General features: G+C 39.4%; 1 protein-coding gene across 15 annotated transcripts in view; it reads right to left on the bottom strand.

Annotated features, from left to right (window-relative positions):
• The window catches only part of MAP2 (microtubule associated protein 2), a 245,981-nt gene that overhangs the window by 46,174 nt on the left and 183,713 nt on the right, over nt 1-16,094 (bottom strand). For 8 of the 15 annotated variants that reach the window (XM_081937816.1, XM_081937829.1, XM_081937830.1 and 5 more), the window contains 2 exons: nt 14,755-14,867; nt 12,698-12,776 (listed from right to left, as the gene is read on the bottom strand). In XM_081937816.1, the coding sequence (XP_081793942.1) occupies nt 12,698-12,776; nt 14,755-14,867 (192 nt within the window). Of the gene's footprint in view, nt 1-12,697; nt 12,777-14,753; nt 14,868-16,094 lie in introns of all 15 variants that reach the window. The other 7 variants (XM_081937821.1, XM_081937827.1, XM_081937822.1 and 4 more) reach the window with 2 other exon arrangements.

The following is a 16,094-nucleotide window of genomic DNA, read 5'->3' as shown; positions in this document are numbered from 1 at the left end:
TTCTTTAAAAATAGTATTGCATAGAGAGATTGCTTTATTTTCCTGGTAGTTTTCTGTAAAAGTCCATTCTTGTCACATGAGATACAGGAGGATCTGAATGACATAGAGTAGGGATGTCAAACTCACGTCATCACGGTGGCATCACGTAACATATCGGGACGTTTACCCCCTTCGCTAAACCGGGAGTGGGAATGGCCAGTACACGACACATCTGGTCCACAGGCTGGGAGTTTGACAGTCCTGACAATTCTACACAGCTGAGTGGAATTGGGCTAATGTTCTTTGGAAATATACTATTTGGCATAACTTTTCAATTTTAAGGAATGCTCACTTTAGTTCAAGAGACTTAGAAAATCAATTTCAAAAAAATGTTAAAAAAAGAATTTGTAGGATTTTTTTTAAAGATTATTTAATATAATGCAAGTATAAAGACTTGCCCTCTGAAGAGCCTGTCTCTCTTTTTTCCTCTGTCTTTCATATTCTTTCATTTCTCATATTTCAAGATCTTTGCCTAGAGCAGTGATGGCGAACGTATGGCACGCGTGCCACAAGTGGCACGCGGAGCCATTTGTCAGGGCACGCAAGGCGCTGCCCTGTCAGCTGGCCAGCGCGCGCTTCCCCAGGCTCCAGAGGCTTTATAGGAGCCTGGGGAGGGTGAAAAGAGCCTCCCCCGCCCCCCGAAGGCTTCAGGGACCATCCGGAGGCTTCCCTGACGCCTTCGGAGCGCTTAAAATGACCCTCCGAGCAAACCGGAAGTGACTTCCGGGTTGCTCGGAGGGTCGTTTTAAGCGTTCCGAAAGCTTCAGGGACCGTCCGGAGGCTTCCCTGACGCCTTCGGAGTACTTAAAATGACCCTCCGAGCAATCCAGAAGTGACTTCCGGGTTGCTCGGAGGGTCGTTTTAAGCATTCCGAAAGCTTCAGGGACCATCCGGAGGCTTCCCTGACGTCTTTGGAGCACTTAAAACGACCCTCCGAGCAAACCGGAAGTGACATCCGGTTTGCTCGGAGGGTGGTTTTAAGCGCTCCGAAGGCTTCAGGGAAGGCTCCAGATGGTCCCTGAAGCCTCCGGGGGGCCTCCGGGGGGGGCGGGGGAGGTTCTTTTCACCCTCCCTAGGCTCCTATAAAGCCTCTGGAGCCTGGGGAGGGCAAAAAAAGCATGTAAAAATGGGGGGGCGTTGTGCGCGCATGCGCACTGGGAGATCACGCGTTGCATTATGTGTGCGGCACGCCCGCACATGACCCCCCGTGCTGCCCCCACTTGTGGCACGCGAGCCAAAAAAGGTTCGCCATCGCTGGCCTAGAGTGTACTGAAGAAAACTATTATAAAAAATAATTGAATGCTTATTTTTAAGCCTCTGTATTACTGCATGCTTTGTCTATGATACAAACATATAGCCTCCTAATACCAGCTATATGTGGAGAGGAGAGAATTCAAGTTTTATACCTGCTTTATCCACTGTTGTCCAATATCTTTCGTTGAAATGATCAAGAAGTGAATGGAAACTTTCAGCATGTCTGTTCCATGAAAACATTTCACATAGTAAAATGGTGCTTTGGCATGAATTAAGTTTGTTCTGGCCAGTAGTGGGTTTCAAAATTTTTTAGAACCTATTCTGTAGGTGTGGCCTGTTTTGTGGGAGTGGCTAGGCAGTCATGAGACCGGGTGGGAGTGGCTTGGCGGTTATGTGACCGGGTGGGCATGGCCAACTTGTAAAATGTGGTGAAACTCATTTAACAATGCTCTTGCTTAGCAACCAAAATGTTGGCCCAGAAACTCTGGCATTTGAAGTGTGCAAGTCTTAAAGCTGTCAAGTTACAAGACCATTGCACCCCTAACCCTTTAGAAAAAACCCCGAGGGGTGGTCAAACTTGACAGCTTTAAGACTTGTGGACTTCAAATCCCAGAATTCCTCCTTTCCTTGCTCAGCTGCTATCGCCAGGGTGCCGCCAGGACAAGCAAGGTTTTGGGAGGGACCTTCCTTCCCCCTCCAGTGAGACCATGATGGGAGAGAGGAAGCGGCTGGTTGGAATGCTGGCAAGTGGGCAGTTTAGTGGCCAGTGAGTGCCTCCTTCATTCATTCGGCCAGGCGGAGAAAGAAAGAAGGCACGTGATAGCCGAGGGAGAAAGAGCCTGCCGCCTGCTGCCTGCCTCCTTCATGCATTCGGGCAGTGTGGGTGCTTTCTCGCACGCCTTCCTTCTTTCTCCGCCTGCCTCCTTCACTCATTCAGCAGGCAGACAAAGAAAGAAGGCGTGCAAGAAAGCATCCCCACTGCCCGAACGCATGAAGGAGGCAGGCGGCAGGTTCCTCAGCTATCCACACCTCCTTTCTTTCTCTGCCTGGCCAAACGAGTGAAGGACGCAGGTGGAGAAAGAAAGGAGGCGTGCAAGAAAGCACCCCCGCTGCCTGAACGAGTGAAGGAGGCACTGCTGCCCGCCCACGTTCAAATCAGGCCGCCTCCTCTCTCCCCACACAGGCTCTCTGAAGGGGGAGGGAAGGTATCTCCCAAGACCTGTTTCCCTTACCTCACAGCGCAGTTCTGGGATGGTGGGATATTCTTTTTTTCGCCAGTATGGGGGTGTAGCCTCGATCCCTAACTTCCTGCCGCCTCTAGTTCAGCCACACGCAATCTCCCTGCTACCCCACCGACCTGGGGACACTCCCAGCTGCAGTTGGCATTCTCCTAGCATTCCTTCCTGGCTGTGCCCCCAGAGTGGTCACATAGTGGCAGCATGGGGGCTGCTGACTGACTCAGGGCTCGCCTGGATGTCTGGAAAGGAAGGATCGGCTGGAGAAAGCCAACTGCTGCCAGCAACGGGGCACAAAGGAGCAGCCGCCCAGCAGCTGCTGCGTCCCATTGCAGGCGCGCAGTGTGGCCTCAATGTCCTGCCTCCCTGCCACCTCCAGCCCTGCATACTCTCCCCGCCAACCCACTGACCTTGGAACACTCTGCTGCATGGCCTCTCCTTTGAATCCTGCTGCTGGCTGCAGCCGCATCCTGGCAGGTGCTGCACCCCCAGAGCGATCACATGGCAGTGGCACATGGGCTGCTTACCATCCCAGGGCCCTCCTGTTTGCTTCTGGAGGGGGCAGGGCAGGCAGACGGACAGCATCCCCCCCCCCACATCCCCAGCCGCCTGCAGCCTCGGAAAATGTGGTTGGGCAGGGCAAGCATGGTGTGGAAGGGTAGGGTGAGCAAACGAGAGATGACCAGGCAGGTGGGGGAGCAAGGGGGGGGCAGGCCAGGGGAGCAAGCATTCCGGTACGGGGCCTCCAGAAGATCAGGTACGGGAATGCACGCTAAATTTCACCAACCGGTATGCCCGAACTGGTGTGTACCCGCTGAAACTCACCCCTGGTTCTGGCACAATCATTATTAGGATAGTAGCTGAAGAGCAAATAATTTTACACAAAGGAATATTTAATTTAACTGCTGTTGAGACTATAGAATTAAACAATTTAATAAAGATAATTTCTGGCGGAGAGAAAACAATGAAAATGTCTTCTAGTTACAGTTAATACTTTTGAAAATGCAGCTCTTAATTTGCAACTCACCCTTCAAATTTTTATTCAAAGACATATATGCTTAAAATAAAAGCTCTCTTTTTATTCATCTTATTTATTTCTCAGTTAGCCTCATGAAGTGCATTAAAGACAAAAAGATAAATTGCCCGTGGATCTCTATGACAACTCTATTTGACTAAATGGATCAGCCACCATTCAGGAAATCTTGCCAACTGAAATCTAAACACAATAATATCTGTATTCAACTTAGTTCTATTAAAATTGCATTAGGTACCTTATTCCCCCCAGCAGTACAAACATATCCACTCATTCTTATAGATAGGTGAACTAAGCTATGAAAGTAGAAAAATGAAGCTACAGCTGCAGGCCCTGCGGAATTACTGACTCATTCCCTCTCTTTCTTTTGAATTTGCTGCAGGTTGCCCACCCACTTTTGGTAGGGTAGCCACAAGGTGAATTACACTTGAACTGCAGAGAAAGAAAAAAGAAGCTGGGTCCAAGTCTACATGGTTTTCGGATCTTAGATGTATCCCTCAGACCCCTTCCAAAAATGGTCACTGCAGTGTAATTTTTAATGAGAACGAATTGGAAAACTATTAAATTCATGGGCAGTCATCTTATTATCAATACTAAACTGATGCACTTTTTATTATATTTAAATTTAAATATCATTAAATTGTACGTATTTTTCCTTCACTTTGCCCATATTTTCATTTCCTTATTACAGAATTATTGCATGCATTTATCTTTGCATATATGTTGCTTAGTGTCAACAGAGTATATAAATCACATGCAACTCTAGACTTTTCTCAAAGCAATACCAATGGCAGCCTCACCTAATGTTTTTCTTATAACCATCTTCTGAGCTAAGTTGAACTAAGAGAAAATGCCCGAAGCAACGTCATCCAGCAAGTTTCTGAAACTGATCAGGGCTTGAACCTGACTCTTTTCAGATGCAGTCTAACACCAGAGCCTTTACTTCCTGATGTTTTTTTGCCCTGGTTCCACAGACTTTGGAGAGCCCAGGATTCTACTAAAAGTCCAATTTGACTTCTGGCCTGGGAAAAAGAGTGTCTTATTACTATTAATTCTTGACTCCAAATAATGTTAGTTGCCTATACCTGCAGCTACTACCTAAAAAACCATAATCAGAGAATATGTGGCTTTTCAACTCTACTCTGTGTAAACAAGCGAAAAGGCAGGCATTACCATTTCCATCCCTCTGAAATGAATGCTGCCCACTAGCCACCTACTTTGCTTGCTACCTGAAAGGCCTATCCAACTCTGTTGAGCTAAGTAAATGGGATGCTTACAAATCCTCTAGGTCTGTGATGGCGAACCTATGACACACGTGCCGGAAGTGGCATGCAGAGCCTTCTCTCTGGGCACGTGAGCCATCGCCCGTTTTCTGGGTTTCAGCACACTGGCCAGCTGGTCTTCATGCGTGCGGGAGCTCTGGAAACCGAAAAAGCAGCTGCCTGGTGTGCATGTGCGTGCCAGGCGGCTGCTCTTCTGGTTTCTGGCGCATACATGCACACCAGCCAGCTGGTCTTCACGTGCGCATGCACACCAGAAACTAGAAGAGCAGCTGCCTGGTGTGCATATGTGCACCAGGCGGCTGCTCTTCTGGTTTCTGACACATGCTCCCATTTCAGCACTGGGTGCTAAAAAGGTTTGCCAACACTGCTTTAGTTGGCTACCATATGTGGTTCTGACTACTCTTTCCAATGTTCCGTGCCTTGCTTATTTTGTTACTTAATATCAATGCACTGGTTTCACATTAGGTAACTGTAATTTATTCATTTAGTAAATAAACAAGGATTCTTAAAAAAAAGATAAAATGTATTAAATGGATTTAAAACATGAAGTATGATTAAGTGTAATTTTATATGTCTTTTAAAGTTTGAGAGCAATTCAAGAGTTGGTGGAAAGATGGGCATACTGTGGAATAAGCCAAGCCATATAATAAACCTGTATCAACATCTGGATTGCTTGATTAGTTACTGGGAGGCCAGCAGTTGAGCATGGCTCACTACTGATACATGCCTTTTAATCTTTTTTCTCCAGTTCAGAGATTTAAACAGGAAGGCATGCCAAGTAGGGGCATGATATTGCTGTGGACGATTGCAATAAATTACAACAGTATGTTTCCTCATTTTCTACCACAACTACAGAAGCCTTTTCAATTGTACAATGGTATTCCTGCAATTGCAGGAATCCATTTTCTACCATGTATATCTAAAAATCACTTCATTTTTCTTATATTCAAATTCCTATCTAAGGTTTTGTACTGAATTATTATTCCTTAACTGGAAAAATGTGCATCTCTAAAAGGGTCAGTTATTTATTTATTATTTATTCTTCGCATTTCTAAACCGCCCCTTCTCCCCAAAAGTTAACAGTGTGTATTGGCTGCTATGCTGTTACACTGATATCCTGAGGTGCAATTGGCAAAAGTTAAAGACAAACATGCAAACATCTTGTTTTATGCAGATATCATGGTATAAATGCCCCACACCAAAGTAGGGAAGATAAGATTACCATATTTCATAGATCTTTCTGCTCTTGTGAAATCAACGTTCTGAATATTATTAAGATTAATATAGTCATATATGGAAAGAGGCCGCAGATATAATTGATATCTGGAAAGGGAACACAGATGCCAAGTTAACTTTTATCTGCCTCCAACTGCTGTCTTTTCAAAAGAGGTTCCTGGCTTCTGCATTTTAAGAGGAGTTTATTAAAGGCTACAACCAGCACTAGTTCCATAATGGAACACATTAACCAGAATTATCCACAATTCCAGTTAACAAGGTTTATAAATGCTAAAATAGTTCTGATGATAACATATGGTACAGAACTATGAGGACTCATCAATGTTCCCTTGTTGAAATGAAATCAATCTTCTCCTCAGAAGTGCATCTTGAGGCTATATAAATCCACGCCAGCCTCTGCTTCTGAGGCCAAGCTGGTAATATCTTTCATACAAAATCACCTTATGATCAAAGTATTTCACTACAGACAGAATTTCTTATCAGTGAATTCAGACTCATTTACCAAGTTGTGCTTTGAAGAGTAGGTTTTAACAAGTCTCCTTATACTTGGGCTGCTCAGTTTACAAATACTATTTCTAGATATTGTTCTCTCTAATCTCTAGTTCAAGCAGGCCAAGAAAAGCTTCAGACAAATGCTTCTAAAGGTCACTGTGTAAGAAAACATTGCATTCCTTAAATTTGTTAAGTCTATGAAATGGCTGGCACAATATAATAAAAGTAATGAACAATTCATATGATACAACATTGTAAATGATTTTTTTTTCCAGAGCACATTTCTAACAGCTTGATTCCATGGTAAGGTATGGGAGGTTTCACAGAAAAATTGTAGTGGTGGATTTCAAAAATGTTTAGAACCTCTTCTGTAGGTGTGGCCTGCTTTGTGGAAGTGGCTTGCCGGCCATGTGACTGGGTGGGAGTAGCTTGCCAGCCATGTGACTGAGTGGGAGTGGCTTGGCAGTCATGTGACTGGGTGGGCGTGGGCAACTAGTAAAATGTGATGAAACTCATTTAACAATGCTCTTGCTTAGCAACCAAAATGTTGGCTCAGAAACTCTGGCATTGAAGAGTGCAAGTCTTAAAGCTGTCAAGTTACAAGACCCTTGCACCCCTAACCCTTTAGAAAAAAACCCCAGGGATGTTCAAACTTGACAGCTTTAAGACTTTAAGGTTTAGATAGGGCTCTTAGAGGCGGGCGAAGCAATTGGTGAGCCAGCCAATCAGTGAGCGGTGGGCAGAGCAAGCATGGTGTGGACAGGTGGGGGGAGGGAGCTGGAACCGGTTCTAAACAGCACAGTAGATTTTTGGAACCTCTTCTATAGTAGAGGCTAGAACTGGCAGGAACCCATCCCTGTACTGAAGATATACAATATCTTATTTGACTGTAACCTAGACTCTGAAGCAAGCCCTGATGCAAGCACCTATTTTAAAATTTAAGAAATATTGAAACAATCAGAATTGTTATCATATTTCTTCCAAAGAATGAACATGCACATTACCAGCAAGATTCCCTCTTTCATATCAAAGACTATCCAAAAGATAGAAAATTTAGAATAGATTGGTGAAATGCAATTCTATGAATGTATTAATGCAGATTTTTCTTTACTGTGATTTTATATCTCCTATTCCTGTTTTAATAGGTTTTGTTGCCCACTGATGTGGTCACATCACTAAGATGGGATAAATTGCCATTATCACTATTGGGCAGAATCTCTGTAATTAAGATGAATGTCTTACCAAAGATGCTCTTTTTGTTTCAGACACTAGCAATAGTTACAACTGATAGCAATAGTTTAAACAATGGCAGGATACCTCAAAGTTTATATGGCAAGGGTGGGGGACCCAAGAATTAGACATAGGCTACTGAAAGATGCTAAGAAAAGAGGGCCTTGGTCTACCAGATTTGAAATTGCATTTTGATGCCTGCTGTTTGGCCTGGTTAATGGGTGAACCTTCAGAATGAGAGGCTATTGGACTTAGAAGGTCATGAATTAAGATTTGGTTACTTACGATATGACAAAGTTAAAGTAAATATTGACTTCAACAACCATTATGTCAGGTGTGAGAGTTTGGAATAAATATAAAACATGGTTTTCCATGAAGGTGCCTCTTTGGGTACCATATTCAAGCCACTGGAGCTTCCAGCCCTTTCTTTTAAGGGAAATAAAGTCTGTAGCACTTTTACAAGAGTTCTGAGGTTTGCAAATCTTAAAGATTGCTTGCTTTCTTCCTCTGTTTGTTGGAAATAAATTTATCTTTCAGCACTAGTACTGTGAGGACTAGATTATATGCAATGGTGGGTTCCTACCAGTTCAGCCCAGTTCAACTGAACTGGTAGTGATTTGGCGGCCTGGGTCGTTGGAACTGGCAGTGACTCAGGCCTGTCATGCCCGCAAACTGGTTCTCCTACGGTGCCGCCATCTTGATTTTCGGTTCTGCGCATGCACAGAACAATTTTCATTGCACACATTTAATTTTTTCCCATTTTTTAACATTTTGCACATGCGCAGACCTGTTTATGAGCAAATGTGCATGCCTGTGGAGTGTGCCTCTAGTGAGCACGTGAGTGAAGCTAGCGTGCAGATGTGCACAAATTTTTTGCGCACACCGAACCAGCAGTAATGCCGAGAGCAGCCCACCTTATATGGACGCTAACAACCACTTACTTAACTCAAACTCTACAATTTAATCTACTTGGCTGAAATTTGGGGACAGCTACCAACGAGCAATTGCTGTTATATACAGCAGGACTTCCTTCTGCCTGTACTAGTAGCACTAATAAAAGTGCTCATGCTGAATTTGTTTTTATTAATTTGAATTTTCAGAAAATGGCTCAATATATATTCAAAATAGAAAGAAATGATAAATGTATAGACTGCTTTCTTGCAACTTGTGGTAGAGAATGGATATGATCTTAAAACACAGTCTGAATAAATATATTTGAATTATATTCCTAACAAAAATTCTTACTTTGTACTTAATTTCTACAAGCAGAATTTTCACTATTACAGATATAGATATTTTTAAAAACAGAAATAACGAATTCAAGTTACCAGTTGGAACTTTAGGAACAACTTGATCTACTGAGTCACAGTGACCCAGGAATATTTCTTTTTTTTAAGACTGAGTAAACTACAGTTAAATACATTTGGCATTTGAGAGCTTCAAAACTCCTGGAGATTAATCAGTTTAGGGTTATACAAACTTAAATTAGTGGAAAAGCAAGAGAACCGTTCAAAGCCAATTTTAGGGTCACAGTTGAAGTTTGCTCTGAATACAGACCAAAATAATTAAATATATTTGGCATGTGCATAAAATGTCAAGAAAAAGAAGGTCTCTTCCTATGAGCCAAGGGAGTAATTTAGATAGTATTTTATCATAAGAAACTGAGCCAATGGAAATTATGTAATAATTTAAGTGCACATGGGAATAATAGTAGAGGAAAGGTCATTCATTTCCATGTTAGCTAATTGAATAACATGTGTTTTTCCAACCTGGTTATATTTAATATATTCAACACACACTTGGCTCTCTTTTGGACCATTTCTGGGAGCTGCAAGAAAGATAATTGTGATAACTGAAACAACATTCAACAGCTTCCACCCTCATTTTAAAGATAAATTAATAATAGGAATATAAATGACTATCAATTAATAGTTCTATTTTAGCAATATCGGTGTCAATATGAATCAATATATTTAAAGATGTTTGCATATTATTACCTAATGCAACAATTCTTTATCTCATCAAACATTGTTTGACACGACAAAACTCACAATTTGCACCCTACCTTATACACAGAACTAATAATGATATTGCTTAGAAGATTTTTTTTAACTTGTTTCTTTTTTAAAAAAGATAACAAAGATATAGATTGATTCCTATAGGTATGAAGGTATCCAATTACAAGTTTCTGTTAAAAGAAATATGAATGAAGCAAAATTAGTCATATTAATTTCATATAATTCATTCGAATTAATGATTTAAAATGTATAACTGATGAAATCACAAAAATAAACATAAATAAAATCATAATAATAAACATGATTAAAAACATGGATAAACATTCTACAGATGATAGAGTAGGTTGTTAATATAATTATGTTAATATAACTGATTTTATATCCTATTGTATTCTATTGCCAAGTTCACCTTCTGAAATGCAGATTTCAACATAGTCTAAAACAAATGTAATGATTATTTCAACTTCCATTTTTAAAAAAAATGAGTATTGCTTGTATGGAGTAAAAAGATTATTATGGAAACAATTGCATGGGATATGTCTTTAGGCAACTGGCACTTTGTGTGAAGCTGTTTTAACACAAGCATTTGCCAAGCATCCATTTCTTCTTTTTCTATTATTATAGTTCAAAATAATCTTAAGGAAGTTTGGTCTTAAGGAAAACTGATCTTAACAAAAAATCTTTATGTTTGTGACTGTAGTGTATAATTCTCTTTGAATTACTTTAATTTCAAGTGTCCATATTTCAAAAGGTAATACAACTCAATCCAAAAGTGCTTAAAATTGGTTATGAAATATCTTTTGAATCATGCAAATGGCTGAAAAATGTTTATACAGTACCGGTAGTTTCATCCTAGATTTATCTTGCAATCCCCTGAGAAAAATTGCATTTATGGAAATAGAAAATGTAGCAATTTTTTTGTAAGTTTGCCCTGGACGTTCTATGTTTTTTTAAAAAAATTTTGAACATCTTTAGGGCAGTTTCTTTTCCTGCATGTAATATTACATATATTCTCACAGCCTTTCTGCATATTTAAATGGAATAATTGTAAGACTACAATCTCTTTAAAGCAAAAGTTGTCAAACGTTATGATATTGTAAAAATGATAATTGTAGTTATGTGCCTCATTCGTGAGTAAAACTAATGATTTTCATTGGGTTTAGGATTAGATAATTAAGAAACTACTACTTACTAAAAGTTATTATAATCTTACTAACAACTAAACACTTACACTTACCTAGATTTACTAAAATAAACTTCACTGCATTTTCTGAGGCTAATTTCATCAGCATTACAGGCAAAGTAATCATTTTTAGTTTTCTTCTTACCACTTACCCTTTCCATTTTGAAAGCCTACAAATGTTAATTAATGGATAAAAATACTGACCCTTCCTAATATATGCACTTCCACAGATATTCAAAGGTCTTCAGATTTAGTCCCATACCCGAAGTCATTAGCTGTTAGTAAACCAGCTAGAAATCACAGTGCTTCTATAACTAAGAATGATTTTGATAAGACAACCAAGTCCCGTGGAACAAGTTGCGACAGTACTCCCCTTGTGCTTGCACAAACACAACCAGTTCTTTAAAATCCTGTAGTCCCCACCTATGTTGTTTGCAAGCCCACAATTTGAGAACTTGAGGCTGAAATGGAAATCACAGTTTCATCATAATCTCACATTTTAAACCTACAAAAGAAATTGACTGCTCCAATGGACCTCCCTACAAGATAGACCAGCCTAAGAAACCAAAGCCATATAAGTCAGGATTATTTTTATTGTAACAGTTATAGTAACTGAATATTGCAAGTATGACTGTGCTTCTCCTCCCTCAATTTATCTTACTAAGAATTAGCAAAGGGCCTTTCTGAGATATTTATTCAAACTAATTTCTTGACCTGACCCGCTTATCCAATGGTTGCCTTTCTAGTGGCTCTTCCTTTTGCACTTCACGGCCGTTCCTTGTGCCCTCCAAATGGACTTACACACAGAAATAAATTAGCTTATGGATGTACAAAAGGGAAAAGGAGTTGCAATATTATTTGAAGAAATCTATCTATCACACTCCTGGCGTCTATATGTTCCTTATAAACATATCTTCACAGAATAAGTGCAAATACAATAAAGCAAATGGAATTCTATTTGTTTCTTCTTTATATATAAACTCGGAACAAATAGAATATTTCAAAATCTAATGAGTTTTTCAGTTTTAGTACACCAGACAAGTTTTGTATTAAAAGATAGACCTGAAACAAGTTGGAAAGGAAGAATTTCAGTGTAGAATATTTTTATCAACTTGGTAATAAAGCGCTAGAAAAACACTTTACCTACTTAAGTCTGAAATTCATCTGTCAAAAATTCTAGAAATATAAACATTCTTATACCTAAATTAGAACCTTAGCATCCTCTTCAGCTAGATGGCCTGTGTCTTAATGAAGCTTGCCTGGCTCAGGTGTTGAAAGAATGATTTTGTTAGTAATAGCATAGAACACCCAATTTAAAGAACATTATTCACCACAGGATCAGTATGAATAGATCTAGTGAACTTTTTTTCTGTTTGAAATGTGAACGCTAGCATGGCATTTTACAATATTCATAGAATAAAAAGAAAATGTACATAATTCATATTCATTGATATTTTTAAATATATAGATGCATGTACACACACACACACACACACACACACACACACACACATTTAAATTAAGCCTGCATGGTTATATGCTTTCAGTTATTTTTTGAAACCCCACCCATTCAATCTATAAGTTAAGACTTAAAGAATCTTCTACCTACCTCTCTTTCTCTTTCACCTGGGTTCCTGGATTTCTCCTCTTAAAAATGCACCTACGTTGTGAATGCAACCCAAGGAAATTCTTACCTTCTTCCAGGGTTCCAGTCTGCTCTGACGCAGGTGATGGAGGTGGAGAAGGAGGCAGGTTAGCTGTTTCTTCAACTGCGAATGATTGAACAATAGAAAGAGAACACATCTATTAATTAATCTGAAACCAAAATACACTACTGGCCATTGTTTCAGTCTGCATCCAATAAATTGAATCTCATGAGTTCAAGTGAATCTCAAGAGTTTTTAATGTTGTACAAGTCAAGTATCCACTCAATTCAAATGAGGGGACATTAAAACTTGTGCATTTATAAACAAGTACAAATATACATAAATGTTGCTATATCCTGAAAGAGGCAGAGGATATGGGGGTGCTTGGTTGACATGCCAGCTCTTTGGATAATTAACACTGTAGTTCTCAGATGACAATAAAACTCTGATTTGCAAACCTAAAAAGAAAAAAAAATCAACCAATACTTGATTATAAAATTATAAGGGCAGGATCCAATCACGTGTAAAATTCATATGTGAATTTGAGAAACAGGTACTGTAATGTATTACTTTCATATATCATTACAATTTAAACAACAATTATCATCTTCATTTCTTAAGTAAGTATCAGCTATTTTTTTTTATAATCACAGTAAAAATCATGATGCTAGCCTCCTATTAATCGTATATTGGTGGTAGATGACATACTGTATGTGGCAAAGGAGCAAAAGATTGGTTTGAGCAGAAATCAATGCTAAATATACCCAAGTAATATTTCCTAGGCCAGTGATGGTGAACCTTTTCAGCACTGAGTGCCCAAACTGGAACGTGAGCATGCACATGCTGGGCCCCCGGAAACTTGAAGACCAGCATGCACACCGGTCACCTGGTCTTCTGGTTTCTGGCACGTGCATGTGCACCAGCCAGCTGGTCTTCATGCGCGCCGGAGCCCCAGAGACTCAATGACCAGAAGAGCAGTTGGCAACAGCGCTCTTCTGGTACCAGGCCACAACCAGGCAAACGTAAGCATCTCTTTGACCAGTTTACATCATTACAGAATAAACCACTTTAAACAGGACTTTAAAATAATGTATTTTAAAGTCGTATTCTTATTAATTAATTCTTTAAAGTCTTAGTCTTATTTATGGTTTCTGTAATATAGGAATATTAGCAACATTTGTAGATCTGTGATGAATATAGCAATGGGTAAGATAAGCAGATTAAAGCTGAATCCATAGGAAAATGAATCTATTATATATAAAGTTATAGCATTCATACTATATTCACAAATTATTATTCTTGTGTGTGTGTGTGAGAGAGAGAGAGAGAGACAGAGACAGAGACAGAGAGAGACGGAGAGATTAAACATGTGCTTAAGTTTCAGCATAAAATGAATTTCTGCTCACAGAAAATGTATTTGTTCCTAAAAGTAGACACCGGTTTTACTTGATTTCTTTTCTACTTTCTATTTCTCTCAATATTTATAGCAAGCCCCCAACTCTAGGAACAGTGTTCTTTTAAACCTGCATAGGTTTGGACAACTGATTAAAATTTGGCAGTCTATCAATTTATGCATGTGCATGGATATGTATAATTGAACAACCTTATTTATATACAGAAATATTTATATCCCATCTTTTTCCATTTAGGAACTCAAGGCATCACATATGGAAACACCAAACCTTATCCTTACAAGCCTGTGAGATACAGTATATTGGTCCAAAGTAACTGCATGAGCAATATGACCAAACAGGGCCCTGAATTTAGATTTCTCACTTCCAATCTAACTTTTAAATCACTAATTCCATTGGAGGTTTTTTTATCCATTGCCCCTTATTTTGATTGCTGGAAAAGTTGAAAAATCACTTAAAAAGTAAACATCCTATTTTGAAGTTTGTATTATTCATATAAAAAGTCATCAAAAATTTGACTGTAATGTAAGTCTACCTTTCCTCAAAAGCTGCAAAATAGTTCTAAGCGAGTCAGCTCTCAGGTCTTAAAAATGAAATAATTTACACATTTTTTTAAAAAAATGGGAAAGCTGTAATTCAACACTTTCTTTTCTAACACACCACAAATATACATCTAAGATGATTCGCTTTACCTAAAGGTAATTGTGCTGGCTGATCTTTGAACTGGGCTTCTTTTTCCTGTTCACTTTTCAGAACTGCCACAGCTTCAGCAGTTACTACTTGGACTATTCTTGCAGATACTTCTTCTGGGACAGATGGAGGATTAGCAACAAGACAAACAAAAGCATGTTAATGATATAGGAAAACATTAAGAAAGACACATGCACATACAATTATTTTGGATCTAGGTTGCAATTTTGAAAGCATTTTTCTGCACTTACCTTATTATGCTCAACTTACTCTATTTTGCTAACTGAGTACTGCTGTTTCCCCCAAAAAAGTCAGTCAGTCAGTCAATCAGTCAGTCAGTCTGCCTGCCTGCCTGTCTATGATACCTATCTATCTATCATCTATCTATCTATCTATCTATCTATCTATCTATCTATCTATCTATCTATCTATCTATCTATCTATCTATCTATCATCTATCTATCTATCTTGTATCGTCTAAAATAAAGTCACATTTTCACATAGTTATTATTAATTGTAGTCTCCATGAATGCATTGACTTATCAAAAATGTTGAGGAATAGTACTTGTACTTCAGCTGGAGTGAACAATCTAAATCCTTCAGATATTACCCCACTTCCTATTTGTTGGTTGTTGGGAACTGCTGTTCAGCAACATTTGGAGAACTGTAGATTCCCTACCGAGGTACTATAGTGAAATTACTTGAAGACTCTTTGTTTAGAATACTTGATCTGTGGCAGGAAAGCACTATCCTTAACTAGCAATTAGTACTGTATAGACTTAATTTGCAATTTTAAAAAAGAGGACTGACTGTGCATACTGTTTCTTAGGGGTTCTGGGATTTGGTTAGTGAATGTGGGCAGGTTCAAGGTTAAATAAAAGCAAGGCTGCTTAGTATTAGGCAGAATGAAGTGACCTGTCAACCATCTCACCAAATAGGTTAGTTAATATTTACCATCACCCACCCATCTTGCCCAATTGTGCTATTTTTCTATTGAAGAGAGATTTCAATCAGATTCAGTTGTGGAAGTACTTGCACTAGTTTTGGTTTTATTTAGGAAGAAGATCCCAGATTAGAGTGAGGGAATGGAAAAACTTTCCTCTATTTTTATATCTGCCTTAAAAATCTAACAAAGTGAGGGGGGGGGGAACCTAACCCTAACCCTAACTCTCCCCTATACTGCTTAGTAACCATAGCATCATTGCCAAGAACTGATTTGTTTCCAGAAAACTAAATGTATAGGGAAGAAATTTATCTTTGAAGTCCAGAGAGAGGAAGCTACTAAGAGTGCTATTTTCTGGGTCCCCTCTGATCTTTTATAAGGATGAGGACCCAAAGCATAT

Source organism: Natrix helvetica (assembly GCF_964273705.1).
Source record: "Natrix helvetica genome assembly, chromosome: 1".
Taxonomy (NCBI): Eukaryota; Metazoa; Chordata; class Lepidosauria; order Squamata; family Natricidae; genus Natrix; species Natrix helvetica.
Note: the sequence above shows the minus strand (reverse complement) of the source record. Positions and strands in the feature narration are given on the sequence as shown.